This window comes from Gymnoscopelus braueri, assembly GCF_963280865.1.
Source record: "Gymnoscopelus braueri genome assembly, chromosome: 9".
Taxonomy (NCBI): domain Eukaryota; kingdom Metazoa; phylum Chordata; class Actinopteri; order Myctophiformes; family Myctophidae; genus Gymnoscopelus; species Gymnoscopelus braueri.
Genome location: NC_137610.1, coordinates 18,108,245 through 18,130,051, shown reverse-complemented (window position 1 = coordinate 18,130,051; position 21,807 = coordinate 18,108,245). Strand labels below are relative to the sequence as shown.

At 42.6% G+C, this 21,807-nt stretch overlaps 1 protein-coding gene across 4 annotated transcripts in view; it reads right to left on the bottom strand.

Moving 5' to 3' along the window:
- The window catches only part of LOC308091308 (serine/threonine-protein kinase WNK1-like), a 39,310-nt gene that overhangs the window by 7,276 nt on the left and 10,227 nt on the right, over positions 1-21,807 (bottom strand). For 3 of the 4 annotated variants that reach the window (XM_080436806.1, XM_080436805.1, XM_080436808.1), the window contains exons 3-17: positions 12,112-12,284; positions 10,151-10,371; positions 8,316-8,473; positions 6,814-6,902; positions 6,476-6,695; positions 4,678-4,779; positions 3,672-4,074; positions 3,379-3,539; positions 3,139-3,225; positions 2,234-2,347; positions 1,673-1,749; positions 1,434-1,590; positions 1,205-1,321; positions 696-809; positions 24-57 (exon numbers count right to left, since the gene is read on the bottom strand). In XM_080436806.1, coding sequence (XP_080292932.1) covers positions 24-57; positions 696-809; positions 1,205-1,321; positions 1,434-1,590; positions 1,673-1,749; positions 2,234-2,347; positions 3,139-3,225; positions 3,379-3,539; positions 3,672-4,074; positions 4,678-4,779; positions 6,476-6,695; positions 6,814-6,902; positions 8,316-8,473; positions 10,151-10,371; positions 12,112-12,284 — 2,227 coding nt within the window. The remainder of the gene's footprint in view (positions 1-23; positions 58-695; positions 810-1,204; positions 1,322-1,433; positions 1,591-1,672; positions 1,750-2,233; positions 2,348-3,138; positions 3,226-3,378; positions 3,540-3,671; positions 4,075-4,677; positions 4,780-6,475; positions 6,696-6,813; positions 6,903-8,315; positions 8,474-10,150; positions 10,372-12,111; positions 12,285-21,807) is intronic. The other variant, XM_080436807.1, reaches the window with a different exon arrangement.

The following is a 21,807-nucleotide window of genomic DNA, read 5'->3' as shown; positions in this document are numbered from 1 at the left end:
GTACATACAGGGTGAATGTTTACCTGGGGGAACTAGTGGCAGCTGATGATCGATCATCTGTTGACAGAGAAAAACAAAGTGGGAACCTCAGTGAGAAAGGGCATGGAACAAAAAAAACGAGCTAGTGTCATAGACTGTACTTGAATGAAGCTTTCACTGTGTAAATGTCACAGTGAATTTGAGGAACCGGGAGTTTGCAAACTCACTAGTGTGAGTTTGGAAACTCCCTGGTAGGTTAGGGAATTTGAGACAAAGCTTTTGTCTTTTGATTATAATGTTTTGCTTTTTAATATTGTAATTAATCATAAGATAAGATAAGACCACATGAACCCTAGCATCCCTATTCTGGGGCGAACATTCAGTGAAAATAGCAGATCTGCAAGCTCCCAAAATCCTGGCTAGTGTCAGCATATTCTCATATAGTGTATAGACTGTACTTGTAAAGTTTTCAGTACAGCTGGCCCCAAACGTCTGAACGTTTATTCGTTACGCTGACATTCGGATCTCAATTAAAAGTTTCTGACGCACAGAGGCAGCCCACGTTAACAATGTAGTTTAACTCGGCATGACGTTACGCCCTACGCCGCCCAAAATAAAAAAATAAAGGTTCCAACGTTCCTCGAAACCCTAATAAATACCTTCAGGGCCAGCCCTAATGGACTGCACCTAAGTGAAGCTTTCACAGTAGACTGTACCTGAATGAAGCTCTCAGAGCCTTCCTTCATGCCCTCATCGGCCATCTCTATGACCTCACGGATCTGCTCAATGAAAGACTCCCGCTCACTCTCCAGGATGAACTCGCTCTCAACCTGTTGGGGACAGCAAAGAAGTTCAGCTACTGGAACTCAGCCGAGTACATGTGAAGCCTTTCTGTTGGCACAATAATATTTACACATCAATTTGGAAAGTGGATATCTGCTTCATGTCTGTCACATTTATAAATGTGTGAGAACAATAAGGTTTCAATTAGTCTTTACTCATCAGAGGTGTTGCACTTGAGGAGTGGGGGCTGTGAGACGGTAAGAATCCATTATCCAATGGCTAATTCAATGGTATTTTGTCCAGGTTATGAGTTTTAAGAGGCAAATATGCAAGAGAACTGTCTGAAAACAATGTCTATCTTGCACAAAAAGAACACCTTTATCAGGACGATTTAGACTGATCAACAGCCTCGAACAAGTGAATATTTTGTAGATCATATTACCATGATATGTGCAATTTCCTCTGGATTATCACCATCGAGATCAAATTTGAAGGTCACCATCTTTCTGTTGTGTGTTTCCAACTGGCACTCGGCCACTCTGTCCCCCATATTGGAAATCTGAAATATAATAATTTCATTAGAATAGTCATCCTGTTAGACCAGAGCAACATATAGAATGGATTTGGGATTCAAATGTAGTATGGGGAGTGTGAAAAGCCAAAATGCTTACATTGAGAACATTGAGCTTAGCCGTGGCAGTCTTGTCATGGCGAGAGCGGCTGCGTACAGATCGTCGTTGATGTCGTCGTTGAAGCGAACGGCCCTCATGGCGGCCTCCTGACCCCTCATTGCCATCGCTGAGACCCGAGGCAGCATCTGACAGGCAACTGGGAGACACATCGAATGGCCGGTGAGCTAGCTGCATGAGACCGGCAATGATAACAGAACCTGTGATTTCTGTTTTCTTACCTTTCCACAGACAGCGGCGCTAATACAGAAGTACCTCCTGTCTGCTCCACTGGTGCCTGGGCAACACTCGCAGGGGCCTTAAGTGCAGAGAGTACACCCATGAATGCGAACATTCATACATGAATAAGCCAAACCACACAGTGTGGACAGGCTGCAACATTAATGCACTTTGGAATTCATTATTTCTGAGGGACTGAACACACAGAATTCAGGGAGAGAAGGGATATCAAACCAAACACTTCACACAACAGCTACATACAAAACAATGTTTGGTGCTCTTGAGAATACCTGTGGGACAGAGAGGCATGAAGCCTGATAGAGAAAGTATAGGTGCTCTGCGTTGATTGGAGGAGACAGTATAGGACTCAACTCACAGGCCCATGACTAAAGCAGCATGCAATGGTAAGAGGCAGAAGAATGTGCAGAACAACCATGCAATGAAAAAGTTAGTCCATAGCAGAGAGGAAACTTTGAAAATAAAATAGACATTAGTCTGAGACTGTTGCTACAGAGACTGTGAATTCATGATGAAAGGTACATTATCTGTATGGGTCACCTCACCTGTATTAGCTGAGCTCCAGGTTGCGACTGTATTAGAGCAGTGCTGCCCTCTGGCTGCGGCTGGGGAGGTGCGGTCTGAGATGTTGGGGGCAAAATCAGTTGCTGGGTAGGCAGCTGCAAGGATGAGGGGGGACAGATGGAGGGAGTGGCAGTGACAGAACATAGGAAGAAATAAGGGGGAGAGAGAATGTGAACTTTAACACACATCCATGTTAGACTTACATAATTCAAAGAACCGGTCTAAACAATCACTCTGTCGTCATTCCCCCATAGATAGAAATCTCCCATAGCTTTACACTGGCTCCTCTCCAACGCCCCCACAGGCACTTACCTGCAGGATAACATACCATAGCTGCTTAAATCAAACCGGTTCCTAAAGTGACTGTGTTCGATGTTAAATAACTGCTCACTGAACACGCCTCAATGACATCAGGTCCACCACATCGTACTTGTAAGATTTAGCAATGAAAACACTGTCCCATGTCCGGATACCACAAATTCTATAATTGTGCCCTTCAAAATTGCTATTGCTTAATGGACAAATGTAAAACCAGCCAGTATGGCAGCTAATAGGTTGACACTGGCCATTTAATTTTTAGACAGCAACTTTACAGTGAAATTTGGACTACAGAACAGGGGCTGTGGTAAGGAGAAGAGGCATAAGGGACATTTGTATCTATCTGAGGCGGGGCGATGGTTGGTAGCAACCTCCATACTATAAGAAAAAAACTAAACACACAGTAAGAGAGGGAAGATTGGAAATAGAGAGAAAAAGAAAAAGGAGGTCTACGAGTGTAGTGCTACAAAGGAAGGACGTGTGGAAGGATCCACACATATTTTTTCGGGGAAGGAGCCTCACAGAGCATGTTAGGCCTCTGGACTTTAGAAATGGCAACACTATGTACCTGAGTAAGTGCCATGGGGGCAGACTGGGCGCAGGTGGCAACAGGAACAACGGTGGTAGGCTGGACACCTGGGATTTGTGGCGGGACCTTATGTACCAAAGAGTGAAAAACAAGTGCACAAGTAGAGAAGTTGAGAGACAGATGTTGAGTAAGGGGTAAGTAGGACGGTGTGGAAAGGAGAGGACAGCTGCTTTTCTTATCTACAACACAGGTTAATTTACCAATTATAACCTCACTCACCACTGGGCCCTGCTGTTGCTGTATCTGCTCCGTTTGTGTCTGAGGGTAGGAGGCCTGGGGCTGAAGTTGATTGGGCAAAGGGTTGTATGACATCACGGGCTGAGCAGGCTGGGGCTCTGGGAGAATGGAGGAACTCCGGGGTCGTTCTACCATTTGATTGGCTGAAAGAGGGGTGGGGCCAAGAAGGAAGGAGAGTATTGACTTGATGACGGGTTACTAATTAAAGACCTCTGTCGTCGTGTTACAATGTTGTCATTGAATATCTGAACATTAAATCATCTGAAGACACACACCTCCCACAACTTGCTGTGGCTGCTGTTGATGCTGGTCCGTCTCAGGCTCCTCTGACTCTGGCTGGATAGGGACCACAGCTTGACCCTGTCCTGCAGCTGAAGCTGGGACAGGCCCTGTTGCCTGGGGGAAATAAGGGACGCTCTGTGCAGGGCCAGTGGGTTGGACAGGTTGAGGAGTGTTATAGATAGGTGTCTGAAGGCTCTGCTGGGTTGTGGGTTGGGGAGCCATCTGCTGAGTGGGTGGTTGACTCAACTGAGGTGGGACGTAGGGAGCAAGCTGTTGCACATTCTGTGCGACTGGTGGAGGGACCTCGGTGCTGAGTGGTGGGCCTGGCTGCTGTGAGGGTGGCAACGGACCCAGCTGTTCTTCTTCTATTTTCTTCTTTTCCTGCTCCTCTCGGACCTTGAATTCAATTAAGGGCAGATTTGTTAATGCCCCCAGTACACCAACAAGAAAAACCTGAACACTATATGTTAGGGCCACTCTCAGGTGTTCTGTCTGTTTTCCATTTTCTCCCTTTTTCTTAGGTTGGTGGGATGGTTTTCCTGCAATTCTCTGCTCCCTCTAACAATCAGGGTCACCTGTGTGGCGTACTTACTGGCTTCCCCCTGTGGCAGTCCATATGGCTTTCTATGTGGGAGCACTGCTTTGTTGTTATTTTGAGAATTGTAACCGACAAGCTACAACTAGCCTTAGTGAATGCGGCCTCGACTTATTATACCTCATCTGTTTGATTTTGATAGGGTTTGTTAATTTGTTGGTTAACGTTGGTGTCTTCTTTGTGTTAGTACCTTGAGCTGGGAACGTAACATAAACACACCATTATTAGGGCCATAAAACTACAGCACAATGACCTACATCCTCTTCCTTTCACTGGACTACAAGTAAAGCCTGTGAATCAACATTTACCTTAAATACATCAACAACACTATGCACAGTAAAATCTGCAGTGTTATTTTAACTCAGAAGAGTGTGCAAATGGAACCAAATGGAGCTGGTACAGACCTGCTGCCTCTGTGTTCTCTTGCGACAGATGAGGGCCACCCTGTCCTTTATGGCCTTAGCCACAGCTTTATGGTCACCGTCACACACGTAGCCAGACTCCACCTGAAGCAGAAAAACATCATCTCACTTAAGAGCTCCTCAGCTCAAATATTCACTGTATATTCATATATACAGTGAAAGTGACAAACCATTTGTCCAAAAGTGAATACCGTCCCCAAATTACTTCTTTAAAAAAAATCCTATTTTTTAAATTTTTGCACCAGGCGAGTTGCTTTCCATTGACTTTAATCTTTGTGTGCAAGATCATTAAGGATCTTGCAAATGTTTAAAAGATGTTTCCTTACACATTCCAATAAAATCTACATAGAAATCCTTTTAGAAAAGCTATACAAACATAGCTATAAAACAAAAAACAACAACATTCCAGCTGTTATATTGAAACCTGTGACCCATAGAAAGGTGTTACCATAGGGGGAGCCGTCTCACAGGAGACCTTGCAGAATACAGCCCAATTCATACTTTGTCGCAAGATGGTGTCGCATACCTACAAGCTCACAACGCGTCACGTATTTAAAAAAAAATCACACCCTGTGTGATTTTTTTTTAAATACATTTATTGAAACACTCTTCATGATGGACGAAACCATAACTTAAAAATGTTTTTTTTTTGGTTTTTTTAAAGTTATGGTTTCTTATATAGGGCTATGCACATGTGTCATGTGAAACTGGCCAATCACAGTCCTGAATAGATTGTGATTCTTGGCCAATCACGGTGCAGGGTTAGGCGGGGTACATTTTTGGCCAATCACAGCGCAGGATAATTGTACAAATTTCCAAACCTCACTTATAGGGGCGGTTTCACCGCCCAAAAAATCACACCCAGTGTGAAGTGGGCGGTGTGGTCATCACAGTGGTCATCATAGTGATGGAAGCTCACTTCTAAAAAAAAAATATTTTTCGAAGTGCATAATCCTATTTATAGGTTATTAATGTCATCATGTGTCTCGCTAGCCAATCACAGTGCTGAATAGAGTCAGTCAATAGAGTCAGCCAATCACAGTACAGCTAGGGGTGTACTAATGAGCCAATCACAGTACAGCTAATGAGGTGTCCCAACCCCACTTATAAGGGCGGCTACACCGCCCAAAAATCCACACAGAACCAAGAGATAACGTGATCCAAAGATTTACTGCTCCATTCACTTCCTGGTTAAAGTATTTGTGAGCTATTCTGTATCTCGGCTCCTGTGTTTTACTATGCATTTTTGGCGAAACATGCTATTTTCAACGGTGTATAACAAGCGAACGGGAGGTAGTGATGAATTTTTTTTTCACGGAAGCACAGTGAAACCCTCCGATTAGCAACCATCAGGGGATCGATCATACAGGAGAAAAATATTCTGTGGTTCTTGAAAGATTAGTCAGAATGCTTAAAAATACTGGCAGAAGCTACAGCGTGTTCTAGAAAACCCCTGGCAGTGAATGTGTTAAATGAACATGATAATAGTCATATGAACCCACATCAATGAAGTCTTAAATCCTAACACTGGAGGTGGGGCAGTTTGCATGGTGATAGCAAGCAAAACAATGTTGATCATGTAAGAAAAGTATGGCAACAGTCTGTTTAAATGCCTGCAATAGTTGCTTGTGGCTGAACAACGTGGCTGTATGTGATTGGATTATATGTTTATGTTCGATATATGGCCAAAGCTGTGGATAGATAATGACATGCATTAATGCCAGTATAGTCCTTTAACCCCAAAAGTCTATCAAACCAGAGAACTGCAGCTGGAATTCACCATTTCCTGTGCCACGTCCTCCGGCACGTCCTTGCTGAGGTCAAAAGAGAACTCGATAGCCTCGTTGTCCTTGTACTTCCCCTTGAGCTTCTTCCCATCCTCAATCCTCAGCCACAGCTTGATAGCTTCTATCTCTCCATCATCCTCCTCTGCCAGCTCCACACGCACCCCCGTCTCCTCCTGGAAGAAGGCGTGGGTCAGGAGATCCTTGATAGAGTACCTGAGTAGAGCGGGACAGACAGTGAGCAAACGCAAAAGAAAACACACCTAGGCGGTCCTTGACCTCACAAATTTACGATTGACGGGCAGTATTGTACAACTGCAAGGAAAAAACAGACCTCTCGTCCTTGTTCTGGCGAATACATCCCTCGATGATCTCCTTCACCTCAGGAATGGCCACCTTTTCGAAGCTGGCTGGCTTCACCCCCTACAGGAAACACAGAACATTGAATGAGAATGACCCACCTATTTCTGAATAATCTTGTTTAATGTGAAAACTCTCCTGCATCTTTCGATGTCCTCATTTGCTCTGATAGATATTATTTGCCAGTAGTCTTAACCTAACCGTGTCAAATCTTAGCAGCCCTGATGAACAGGAAATCCCTTACCTTAAATCTAGGGTAAGACAACATTGGTGACTGTATGTTTTGGAAAATACTTTTTGTACTTGGACACGTCTTACACATACACAGTAGTGCATGGGGTTACTCACTAGAAAGCTCATCTCCCGACCAATTCAACCAGAAATAATTAAAAAGGTGGGTGGGTAATGAGTCATTGACTGATGGTGTTTTTTAAAGACTGCAGGATGAGAAGTGGTGGAGAGCAGAGGCCATGGGACAACAGACGGGGGCCTTGTTGTCTAGTGATGGATTGGGCCAATGTCAGGAGGAGACTGCCTGGCGCTACATAAATACAGGGGAACTAGCTGAGAGCTGTAATGGCAGTCTGATGAGAGCACTATTGTTCCAGAGTTCATTTACGTTCATCTCAACAATGCAATGTTCACAGAGTGCGTGAACAGTTTGGCACTAGGGTCATAATAAAGAGGTTTAATATTTAGCAGTGATGTAAAAGAACATTACAGAACACTATAAGACAATGCCTCAACACTATTATAGAGTACAGCTGATATCACAGGAAAGACCTTCAGTTCTGTGTGTGGTTAATGATAAGCTGGGGCGGTGGGTGTGCAGATTTCTAGGTACATTTTCTTGATAAGCCCTTAATTCATCTATGAGCCTCAGTCATTCAAGTCTTGAGTAAATCTAAGGACATGAATCACCAGGCGACTATGCATTCCAGTATGACTAATTGCATGAATATGTGAAGAGTGTTTTTCTGTGACAGCTTCTGCCGTTCTGGACACATGACACGGATCAGTTATCAGCTGGGAGGAAAATAGCTGTGCTGGCACACTCCCCCTCATCAATCATCCACTCCTCAGGTATATATGCTGAACACACACACACATACGCCAGGCAAAGCAAGAAAAACTGGTTGGATAGAGGGAGGGGCTAACGTGTTAAAGGAGCCTGTAAACTGGTGCATTTATCGCAAAGGGGCAAAGGGTGGAGGGCAGAGGGCAGCAGGGAACAGCCAAAGAGAGAGAGCGAAAGACAAAGGAATGAGGTGATGCTGGAAGGTAGAAAGCTTATATAGCCTTGACAAAGGCTTAACAAAAAAAAGAGCAAGAGCTCTGCGGGAGCGATGGACGAGCGACTGGGTAGATATTTCTGGCAGGGGATCTATCCTACACGGCAAACAGGAAGGGGTGGTGGACACTTGGGGGGCAGCTGGTAGAAGGGGGAAGACACAGAGGGCTGAAGGGAAGACTTACACTGGTGACTCTGCGGTAGATCTGTGCAGCGTTCTGGCACTCTGAGTAAGGGTACTCGGAGGTGGCCATCTCCAGCATGCACATTCCAAAGGCATACACATCCACTGACTCGTCGTACTTCTCCTCATACATCTCAGGCGCCATGAACTCAGGGGTACCTTAAATCAAAACAACTATTCAGAACTCTCTTTCTCCCTGACTGACTTGAGTGAGAGGGTCTCTCACAACCCAATGCACCCTCTCTCTCGCTCCTCGAACCCGTGATGGGCTGAGGAAGCGCAGGACGAGGAAGAGTGACCCGCCTGCTGCTGCCGTCTCCTGAAGGGGGTAGAACCTGCGAGCATAGAGTCGGAGGAAGAGGAGAAAAAGAGGAGAGGGGGAGGAAAGCAAAAAGGACAGAAAAAAAAAAAAAGAAGGGGGAAGCTGGGCTCAGTTAGACTGTAGAGAAAGAGGCACGCGTTTGTCTGTGTAGGACCTTGATTTTTGAGGCATAATAATATCTTATGTCAGAAAGCCAATGTACAGAACACACATTTGTCAGAATGAGTGTTAAATATAACCTGGCAGTATAGCATTTTACAGAGAGGCACTTGAGGATAACACAGATTGTCAGATTGCCGTTTTGAATGCCAATGATCTTTGATAAATAAGACTAGCTATGGAAGTAACTTGTGTCAAGACCTCACCTTACAACCAAGTTAAGAAAACACCATTTTTATTACACTTACCTTTGGATGTCCAACTTACCGTCTCCAGTTGAGCTGTACGAGGAAAAGTGTTATGGTCAAGTCTGAGAGAAGCATATCCCATAGCTAGCTACTGAGCTCGACGGTGTGTCTGTACACCAGCTTTCATCAAATGACTGATAACTTCTGCTTTCAATCTCAGGTCGTACACAGAAAAACTCAAGATGGTTATTTGAATTTAATTGTTTTGGAAATGAGGTGTGTCACAGCACACGTAGCAGACTTACCAGGCCCATAACAGTGCATACTTACTTACTGACCAGCCGTACCCTATTCATTCCATACAGCAGAATGGGGCACAGCTGAGGCTAGAGCCTACATTTTAAAAACATACCCAAGAATGTGAAAGTAAAAAAAACAAAGATAAAACAAAAGGCTCAGGGCTGATACAGGGAGGGGGCAGAAGGGAGAAGACCTCCCTTGACAGGAAAGGGAGCAAAAAGATTCTGCTGTCCTGAAAATGTTTTAAAAGACAGTAAGAGACAAACACTAGCAAAAACAACCTGTTGAAGCAAACCCATAGAAAGAGACGTTAAATATTATTGGCATCACTGGCAAACAGACCACATATTTCCAAACCACAGAACAAAGACCAGTCTAAGACAGAAGGCAAGGGGTATACCTTTAGCCCTAGCCAGGTTAGCTTGCAGGTACTTTTGTATGACAGGCAGGATAAGGCAGGACATTTGTATGACAATATTTATGTAGAGTTGAGAGAAATCAGTGGCGCTACTTACTTTCAGTAGGTGCCTGAAAGGAAAAAGAACCTTTCCCGGTTTAAAGGGAAAAAGAGAAATTGATTCTATCACAGTGACCAAACCTAGTCGACGTGCTGCGTGAGGGCGATGGGAGAAAATGCTTGTGGTGATCAGCTTACTGCCACAAAGTCTGCCCACTATTTGAGCTGTGGTTTGAGAGAGAGCTGAAACACTGTGGTCTGTTTTTAAACCACACTGTCAAAAAACTAAAAACTATAACATATAAATCCCCAACTCTAAATACCAACATCATTCAATAAAATCATTGGAAATAAGTCTGTTGCATGGCAGTTTGTGAACAGGAGGCAGCCGCAGTGACTTATAGTCTTACCTATGACACTCTTGGCGAATGATGACCGCTTGAGTGTGGCCAGTCCCAGGTCTCCTATCTTGACGGACCCTGTGGGGCCTGTGATGAAGATGTTGTCACATTTGAGGTCCCTGTGGATGATGGGGGGAGTCCGAGTGTGCAGGAAGTGTAGCCCCTTCAGGATCTGTCGACACCAGCTCCGCAGCACTTTAATCTTCATCACCTTGAACCGTTTCAGATATCTACACAAGATCCAGGATTAAACATCATCACCATTTCATAGGACTAAAGTTTCTTTAACAAATAAAAAGATACATTAGCAAGGCTAGTGTATCTTGTTCACCACAGGTAGAATACAATCCTAATTATTTAGCATTATATTATTGGTGAAGGAAAACAAAACTTCTAAGAGACATCCTTGCAAGCCTGTCACATTTACATAAAACATATTCGACCATCCTTTTAACTTTTTCTGACTGTTTTGTTTCATTTGTACTTAATACTCAAACGAGATGTAGCACGTGAGACTAGGCATTTGGGGTTGAGAAAATATCCTCCTTCCATCTGCAGACTGCCAGACAGGCTAATGGCTAATTAAACTTTAATCCGTCAAAAGAACAGAGGAGAAGTGAACGGTTTTCTGGAAACAGATCTGCTTGTGCACGAAGGGTAAGCATTCGACCATTTACAGGAGCAGATTAATAATGTGTTATAATGATCATCATTCATTATCACAGGGATGTGGGGGTTAACAGGTGGAGTTGGCAGTGCTGCTTCCTCCAGTAGCCTAAAATCTCCTCATGTCAAAGACGAGATATTTTGATTTTCTTTTACAGCCACTTATGAAAGCATATACCGACAGCTGTGAACTGTACTCGATGTGTTGCAAGCCCCGTCTGTGTGTGTGTCTCTCTCTCTCTTTTGCCCGACTCCCTACATAGTACACCACACTGTAATAAACAGAGCTACTTTAACTTAATCGTATTTGGGCACGCCATCTCCATAAGTAGTAAGTAAGCAAGCCTTGCCGAGCCATGAGACCCATGGGGCAGGGGTCTATCTCCTGTTTCTGTAGCGTGATGTACAAGTACACCCCCTGGACATGACGCTAGCATGTCGCACGCCACCTCCAGGCAACATGTATTTTGTTTCACCTTTCTCTAGTTATGTCAACATTGATCTGAAGCATTTTGGTCACTGTACAGGTTTTGCCATATGTACAGGCAGCCTTGCCTGTACATATACACACTCACAAGAGACCAGCCTAATGGTACGGACAGTGGCTGCCTGGTACTGGTACTTGCCTGACTGGGCAGGTCTAGACAGGTTTTAATTGCCCACAGGATTTTTTTAAGGGTGCTCCGATTCAAATATTGGGATACGATCCCGATCTTCCCCCTCAAGATCGTCCGATTCTGATACCAATCTTATTTTATTTTAAGTATTATAATTTTTTTGTATTACTATTTACATTTCTTTTTGCTTTTTAGAAAACAACAAATCAAGCTTTTCCATTCAGAAACATTCCATATTTCCATAAAAGCAATAATGTTCGTTTAGTTAACAACGCTGTCGCCTGGCTTTCTTCATAATGTTCCAAGGTAAAAACAAACCTTATGGTATTTTGGAACGATACCAATGGAGTTGATACCGATTATGTGGTTAATGGAAGATCGGTTTTCCGGTGAATTTGGCAATGAACAATCATGTAATTTGGAGTGAAAATCAGCCGATTTAAATCAGTGGCCGAGCGATCACTTTTTTTTTACATGCCCCAGACATTTGGGCATCCATACTGTAAGTGTGGGACCCTGCTTGGGTCATGCCAACAGGCATAAAACAGCACTGGTAGCAAACTAGTAAATGTTTGCCAGTTAACAGTACGCTGTAAGAACACTGATGACCAGTATGAAGTTTATCCAGCCGGTGCATGTGATTGGGTAAATATATTAAGCCTGTGTGTCACATTATTTGAGACTTACGTTTTGAGCGTGCCAGAAGTCATGAGTTCAGTGACCAGCACAATGCACTTCCTGCCTTTGGAGGGGCCCTCCCAAGAGTCATGGAAACGGACAATGTTGGGATGCTGCAGTCCTCTCAACATTCCTGCCTCCTCCTTGAATCGCATTCTCTCTGTCTTGGACAGCTTACGATCCTGCAGAGGAGAAACAGAGAAAATAACGGTGTTAATTGTAATATAATTAATCATTTAGAGAGGTAAATAAAATTAACAAAACAAAAACACTTTAGTTTCACATAATGAAGGGTTTCAAATTGTAGTCTTATGAGCACTTGGCAAAAAGACAAGCCCTGAAAGAGAATTCTGTTGGCATTTGAATGTCTGTACTGATAACTAGCAACAAGCCACTAATTTAACAACTCTTCAGTTTGAGGCTTTAGGAGAGGAAAAACGTGACCCATTCCAGGATGTGAAATTTCATAAAAATGCTGTTGAGCACATTAACTTAAGAATGGGAATATACTAGTGTTTTCACTGACACGTAAACATTCATATGCACAGCCACAAGCATGCATACAGTTCGGGGTGTAGAGCTGTGGGACTGTTTTTTCTGGCGCAGAGCTGTGAAATGAGAGGAATGCATGTAACTTTGACCTACTTTCCTACCAAAGTGAAAAGAAAAAGAGCCACAGCATAACAAAGATGAAGTCTAGTACCAAAGCCCCCAAAACCAACTGTCCTCACAAACCTCACATTTTCTACATAACCCATGGCAATACATCCAATTCCCCAGGCCACATTCAATGCTATTCCGATACAAACCATTACCAGCTAAGGCTGCCAAAAAGATTAAACTGCTGTTACAGAGTCCTCTCTGAGATGTATATACTCTAAACAAAGCTTTCCATGCATGTCGATGGGTCAACAAGGGCCCAGTGACTCTAGGGGTCTAATGTACAGAACAGTATGAATCATGGTGAAATCCACACGACACCTAGTAGAATTGTCTGTCTGCAGGAATGTGATAGCATCAAGCTTGATAAGTTAAGCATGTTATGTATAGGTCTACCAATTAACAAAATAATATTGGAGGGTGCGTCTTTTTCAAGCATTTCTACCTGAGTAAGTGGTGGCGTGACCTACATTTGCACCAAACTTTACTATGAAGCAGCCAACCCTACACCACCATTTCAGCCAGGCCCAGAAAAAACTCCTCAACTAAAAACCTAGCAATGTAGCCCAAATGAAAACCTCCCTTCAGCTAGAGACCTGGCAACCCGCCAGGTTGTCCAGGAAACTCAGCCCATTGTGAGAGGTGAACAAGAATGAGGCCCAGAAAACTTTCCACTGACTAACATTCCCAAAACTAAAATGAATAAAGAACAGATAATAAAGAGCCTCACTGACGTCTTCACTGGGGCAATTTGAGCTTTATGTTTAATGTTTGCGTGAGCGGAAGGTGGAGCTCTAGAAGGGGTCTCTGCCAAGTGACATGAGGGGGCAACTTAGGGCAGACAAAAAAGATGAATGGTAGCAGACAGGCTATATAGAGGCATTTTGGAGGAGGGGGGCGCCGCGGAATGGGGGAGCAATATGAATGTAGAGATGTGGAGGCTGAGGAGTGACAAGCAGGGAATGGAGGCTCTACTGTGTACTTTGACCAACTGACCTACTTTTCAGAGCAGTTGGTGTGATCTGCCTGTGCTTCCCCTTCCCTCCAGCGTGTGTCGTTCCCCCGCGCCCCCCCCCCCCCCTTTCTGCACACCATGTGGAAACAGTCATGCAAAACATCCACGGCAGCATTCATAGGCACAGGCACAGGCCCTGGGCCGGGGTAGGCGGTGCAAGTCATGAGACCTCTTCCCCTACTTGAACCGCGCCCCACCCCCACAATCACTAAAACTATTTCCGAGAGCATTTCTACTGCTGCCAGGGGGGAACTTGATCCATCTTTGATACTAACAAACATCAGAACATTTCAATAACTGTTCCAAATGACAAATGGCGACAGCAGCACACCATTTTTGAAAAGCTAGGTAAAATGGGAAGGTGTGGATAACTGGTCATGGTCATTTTAGCCAATAACAAAAAATGCAAACTGCCTGCTCCCACTTTGCTGTTAAAAACCTGCTTTCAGACAACAAATTTGCGATGTGAGACTTTTCTCACTTGTGGAACTTGTTTTAGTAGTTCTACCGTTCTGGGTGATGGGTTAAAATAGGGAGGAGTCTAGGAGTGAGATACAGCACATGTGCCTTGCCCAATCTCCAACTCCTGACACCAAAGCTCCTCCTAATCTCCCAAGTCCAAACCCCTCCACCCATGTAAGAATACACAACCTCAGGAGGGCATGCCAGTAGCACAGATTAGAGTTCAGTACACACAGATTAGAGTTCAGTAAACACAAATCACTCAACAGTCATCGCCAAAAGCTCACGTGAACGGCCTTATCTCGTGTATCTGTGTATAGACTCATGGGGATCCAGTCACACTCACAGGGGGATAAAATACACAATTGAGTTTCTTTTCAAAAAGGATACTTGATTAGTCCCATCTCACTGATTATGAGCCACTGTGCTTCTGAACTTGAGAAAAGAGTGATTCGTGTCCGTGACGTGTTGTGAGCTTGTAGATCTGTTATTTTCAGCGCACGGCCCCGTCGTACGACGAAGTATACATTCGGCTGTAACACATGTAGTGCCAGTGTCGGGTTACTATAGTAACGTGACGGCGCACTGTCAATAAACAGAGACAAGATGACACGACTGTCTTTCTGCTGCAATGCACTTCTCTCACTAACCAAAACTTTTTCATAGGGATGTGTAAAAGTTACCAAAATGAAACTTGATTCCTATAATTCTATTAATAACGATTATTCAACCACACACCCCAAAAAAGAGGGAAAAATATATATATATATATATATATATATATTAATCACCCAACCAGTCCGCCACGCCCCCCCCTAAATAAATGATTCTGTATTATAGAAACCAGCTACTGTAGATAGGTTTACATTCATTTTCACGGCTCATCTTTGAAAATATAAACAAGGCTTTGCTCAAATATTAAGTACCCGATAAAGACAAAACTAGGAAAGCAAAAGCTATTCCCTCTTTTGTCCGCTCCATTTGAGCAGCCTACCGGGGACCGTTTTGTTAAGACTTGTAGGAAATCAGTGCAACGAGAAGGTGCCTTATAATAATTATTAGAATGGCTCAAACTGATTAACATGTCGCCATAATTGAAGAGTTGAATTCCGGAGGAGGCAGACCATTACATTTGCTAAATAAAAACATGGGCCCAAAAGAACGGCCCATGAAAACAGCCAATTGCCAATATAGTCGCCATATCGTCCAACCTTAGTTGACCCCAGCACAATCCCACTTACACAGACCCACACTAGGGATGTGTAAAAGTGACCAAAATGAAATTCAATTACAATAATTCTATTAATAACAATTATTTGAATATTCGACCCACACATACACTAATTATGCAGGTTTTAACTAGGGCTGCAAGTGCAACTATCGATTATTTTCTTTGTGGTTATTCTATCGATTACTTTTTCAAATAATCAAGAACTGTGAAAATAGCCAATCTACAAGCTCACAACATACTTTTAAAGGCTACATTACAGTAACATGATGTAATTTTCTGAATTTAACTAACTGTTCTATAATTTGCCTTTACCCACATAATTATATAGGGATTACTGATGATTATTTATGGAAAAATCAACCATCAAAATGTATCGATATCGATTATCGATCGCTTGTGAATGTGTGTGTCTGTCCATAGTCAAGATGGAAGGAGGTAGGGCATGCCTCCTGGCGTAGATTTGTGCTCTACTGAGCACAACTTTCTAGTTTTGTGTTAATATTTTGTGAAATATCCCAAATATATCAATAAAATGTATTCAGTCAATCAATAGTGATATTTAATTTTGTCCATGTCACCCAGCCCTAATTTAGGTCACCTGAGCCAAGACTGAATAGAATTCAATGAGACAGCAATAAAATCCTCATGCTGTAGGTCTACCGTAATTAAGCACTTATGCCCCATTTTATACTTAGTTATACAACGTGTCGCCTGACAAAAATAGCAGATCTACAAGCTCACAATGCATCATTACGACACATTGTGAGCTTGTAGATCTGTAATTTTCACAATTATTGAACCACAATAGGGACACTAGGTTCAAAGTGGTTAATAACTAATGGAGCCAAGTGGAGGAGGGCACACAGAAGGAAGGCATATGGAGCGGAAGCCATTTCAGATTTGTGCCAACATCATCTAAATGCCATTTTTTTTGTGCTGGGTAATAAAAGTCAATAAAACAACAAATCTACATTGGCAGCCATTCACGACACAGTAATGGCTGCAGATGACTCACAGTAGACACCGGTACTGTGTGACACAATGGTAATGAGTCAGCCCAATAAATAGTTTGGTTGCCACAACTCCCTCTGCAATATAACATACCCTGGAGCTACCATGGTACAATGTCCTTGTGGAGAATGTACCAGGGTGGCCAAATAGCACCCGCACAGGCCAAATGGTGGCTAGATTTGCTTCATTCACCAGAAAGGGGAGTGGGTCAAGAAAATAATATTTCAAATGTGAAGCACTGAACTAAACTCAAAAACCATTTGTGGCCCAGACCGCTTGGCTCCAATGTAGCCTGACAGTGCTTTGCGGGTTCGAGTCCAGATCCCTAAGGCCTTTGCTGCGTGTCACTCCTCATCTCTCTCTCTCTCTCTCCATGTTTCCTGTCTAACTATCACTATCAATAAAGGCAGAAAAATACCTAAAATAAAATAAAAACACCAAAAAACATTTGCGTTCAAAATGTAATAGTGTTGCACTTGCTTAAGAGCTCTTAGGCTGGCGTATCGGCAGGGCGGAATTTACTCTACATTTAAAATGGGCCACTCCAGCGGCAGAGGGCAAATCTGTCCTTAATCAGTGGGGAAATGCAGCCTACTCAATCAAAACGTAATGTCATAAAGACCCAATCAAACTCTCATGTTTGTTTAGAGGAATGTTTGTTTTGCCACAGTCACTTTATACAATTGATAATTGGAATGAATTCCACCTTTACTGTTGTCCGTCCATCAGGTCACTGTCCACCAAATCGGGTAAAGTACTTGCCCACCACTGTGGAGACTGGGGTTTGATTACTCCATGAGGGTCTGCCTTAGCCCGGCGATCCAACAAACACAATTTGCAATGTTTGTGGGTGGGAAGTGATTCCAACAGGTTGGTTGGTGAGCCAGTTCCGCAAGGAACCGAAATGTGAGGGAGAGCACATGCCTCCACCTGTGGCATCAGAGGATGCATGTGTTTCTCTACACTCTAACTAGGCCAACTGTGGGGTTTCGCAGTGGCAGGAACCATGTAGTATATACTCACTGTTCAAGGGGAATTGGTAGAATGACTAAACTGGGGAGAGAAAAAATAATAAGCGCACCACTGGAAGTGCATGGTTAACATTAAAATCATATCATGGGATCAATCAAACTTGAGCTGAATCATAATTATATTTTTTTAAAGTAGCATTATGGACCACAAAGTCCATTTTGCACATTGTGAGCTTGTAGTTCTGCAATTTTTTCTTGGCTAAGTGAAATGTTTTTGTTAAGATAAGTGTTAAATAGCTCTATATTCTGATTGTGATTGTTTTTTGGGCGGTGAAACCGCCCCTATAAGTGAGATTTGGAAAAATGTACATTTTCCTGCGCTGTGATCTGGGCCCAGGAAATTTGTACAATTATCCTGCGCTGTGATTGGCCAATCACAGTCTATTCAGGACTGTGATTGGCCAGTGTCACATGACACATGTGCATAGCCCTATATAAGAAACCATAACTTGAAAAAAACCAAAAATTTGTTTTTTTCAAGTTATGGTTTCGTCCATCATAAAGAGTGTTTCAATAAATGTATTTATCTTTTGTACATGATTGGTTGACTCCATTCAGTATTGTGATTAGCTAGCAAGACACCGCCCACTTCACACAGGGTGTGATTTTTTTATTAACAGGAGTCTCCCTGTCTCTCCAGCTCTTCAGTAAACAAAAAAATGCATTTTCAGGTGTAAGCGATGACACAAAGAAATGAGCAGACAAAATTGGAACTGGAACACAAATATAAAACTGAAGCTGATAAACAGGTACTTTATCCTGATTGGTCTACATTTGCAACCCACCTGAAAGTTTTATTCTTGTTTATTAAAAAGAGCTGGAGAGACAGGGAGACCCCTGTTATTGAACAACCACTATAGCAATGATTATTATAAGAATAAAGAGCTTTAACTTTTAAACAAAGCACTTTTTTGTTTTCACTTTCATGTGTATTGTTGCAATTATTATACAAATATATAGAATTGTATATATTCAATATGTATACAGGCTATAAATATAGCCCTGTGAAACACAAGTTCAGTTCTGCAGGAATATTAGGCCATTTATAAACTTTACTTTAATATGATCAATAGTCATATCAAATGTCGACATTAGGCAAAAAAAAAGAAATGCTGTGATTTCAAATTTAGGCCATATCGCCCTTCACTATTATAGAGGGCATCATCCATTATCCCTTTCCTCTAGAATGAAGTAAATGGGTTCATGGGGAAAATAGGTTATGGCATATAGAGTACATAAAAGAGTGAATAAAAGTGAAAGTGGGTTTGAAAAAGTGAATCAGAACTCTGACGGGGTGGAGATTAGGCCTACAGATAAAACATCACAATCAGCATCGGCCTCTGTGCTTTGATGTTCCACTGCAGAGTCAGCACATGAGCTGTATTGCTCTAGCAAACACTTTCAAAGACAACAGTGTTCACGTGACATGACCGCTTTGCTTCAATTGGAAGGCACCTCTCTTCTCTTTTAGCTAATATAAAACCAATATTACGAGTCCAACACTGTCTAATCAATTCAGGTGGACGGATGTTAAGCAAGAATGTTCACCTAAAATTACAGTGGCAAAACGCTTTAACTGATGCTACATTTTCAAAAAGCAGCTCTCAGACTCAGGCATCCCTTCAAATGTATAGGGGAAAAAAACATATTTCACATTAGATTGATTGAGGTAGCAGGGGGAGATTTAAAGCTTAATGTGATCTAAACAGCAAAATGGTTGGTAGAGCTTTTACTTATGCAGATATACACTTTGAATCACAGTAAATTACAGTGTGGGCATTGGCAACATGGAATAGGGCATACTGCTACTAGGCAAAGACTGTCATAAATAACCCATTGAGCCTAAAAATAGACTGAGTGAGAAAGGCCTGTGATCATGCTGAGGGATAGCGCTGTCAGGTCTCTGCTGTGAGGGGGACACTAAGGGCTATATGGAAGACAGTGGGCAACAAGGTCTAAGATCTGGGTCATGGGGGTTAACGCCTAACAGGCCTGAAAGCTGGCACTTTTGACATGGACCAGCATTATTAATTTGCAGCCATTTAGTAAAAAATATCTTGAATATCTTTTACTATGCTACTTGGAGCTTCAAGTCAGTTTTTGGGCCTCCATGAAAAATTGCCAGAACTAATGTTGTAATATAATGGCTATGCATTGACTACTATACTGTATGACCATTTAGCTTGACAAAACATGCAGACTTAAGTCAAACCATATTTTGTGCGTGTCACTGTGTATACAGTGCAGTGCACCAGCCTCTTCACACTATAGCTTCTGTATGGTCACACATGATAACCAGTGAAAGACTGTATTATGCAGAGCAAGCATGAAGAGCAAAGTTTACTAGTTCATATAAAGCCAATGATTTACTGAAAATGAATATATGAGGACATGGAAAAAAACTGGGAACCTCGAAAAAGCATTACTGCTAACAGAAAAGAAAGAAGAGTGCTTCTCATGTATCAATTCATGTCATGTCACTGTCACAATGACACTGATCGATCTAGCTGAAGCAAAGGACCCGCAAATTCTATTTTGTTGATTAGGTCAGATAAGGGTTTAGATTAAGCCAGATCTTTGGTTTTACACAAAACATAAAAAGTGAGCGGAGGACGTTCAATCATCACTCAATCGATGAACAAGGAGTCGTTGTACCGAGAGAACCATGCCACGAGAAATCTCCAAATCATATAAGATTAGGATACCAGAGTTAACAAACCACATGCAAGATTGTTCATTGTAAACGAGCCCGGAAACAGCTAATCTGGTTTAGGCAACATTGCAACATACCCAATAATTAGAATACTTTCATTACCTCAGTGGTCACTTCCCTAATACTATAAATAACAAATGGGGTAGTTTTCCAGCATGAAACTGTGTAGCACATAGCCCAGTGCATGATAAAAAATACATAGTTAAAAAGCACAATGCATGGCCAAATACATACTGTAGATGTTACAACAAGCGATGCAATTACATCATCTCAAACCATTGGCTTGCTATACCCCAATTATGACCGTTTAAAATACGATTTGAAATGGGGGCAGTATCATCTTTATATGTTGGGGGTCTGATGGCGTTTCTGGCTCTGAAAAGCAAAACCTACTGGTGTGTGGTATAGAACAGGTTTTTTTGTAGTTCAGCAATGCTGTGGGCTTAAGGGCGTTTTGTTCTACTTTTTCCGTTTGTGTTTTGTTGATTGCGTTCAGTGTTTTTGTTTTGTGTCTGTAAAATTATTTTCTGGTACACTGAGCTGTGAAATGTCTTGTGCCATATTTCTTAAACAAATTAAGTCAAACAAAAGAAAAAAACGACTGTTTAATGCCTTTTCTGGTTTATTTGAGAGGTCATTAATCATGATTTCCAGGAGGGCACTTTTCTAGTTGTGACATGTGTCTGTCAAAAGACAATAACAAACTGGAAGACTGCAATTCAGGAAGCGGCAGCATGTCTTAGACTACTGAGCGCATGGTGTGCCACTCCCAGTGGATGCCAGCAGTCAGCTGGATAGGCAACTTCCACTGGAGGAGAACTCCAAGATGCCTGGAGTTCTCCTCGTCTTTCAAAAGATGGACTTCAGCCAGTAATGGGAGGGAAGGAAGGAAGGAGGGAGGGGGGACAGAGGGAGGTGGGGGGTGATGACATGGTTCGTTGAGGAACAACGAGAAAAGGGGAGGGTCCCAAATTTATTCCTCTCCTTTTTGCTCCTCTTCCCCTGTGCGGTGACCTACTTATTGTTCAAACATGCCTGCAACGTGAGAGCCGAAACAAATGTGCGTGGGTTTGTGGGTGGGTGGAAAAGGGTGGATGACTCGAGCATTTTTTCTACCAAGACCACTGTGAACAGATGGCTTCCAGATTGAGTGTGCCAGTGCCATTCCACACATTTTTTGAATGCACTTTAAAAGGTACTATAAGATTTGGGACGTTTATGTGGGGGAAACCTGTCAAACTTGTTTCATTAGCATGCCTCACTGCCACGGCTCCCAGCTGACATTCACAATTCACAGTGAATAACAAGTGACAGCATGCCTCATTTACTTCTGCATCACTGATCATCAGATAATAATCAACAGGACATACCACTACTAAGACCTCATCTACCAGTGTCTCTGATATTACAAAAGAAACGAAATGCTTGCAATTCAAACTATGCCTAAGATCTGTTCAATATGTTACAACGGGAATTATGTCTAGCGGTGTAAAACAAAAAAAAACAAGCATGAATTGGAGACCACAGTGCAGTGGTATGGCTATTCAGCCTCATGGCATGTGCCTAACCATGTAAACTTGCA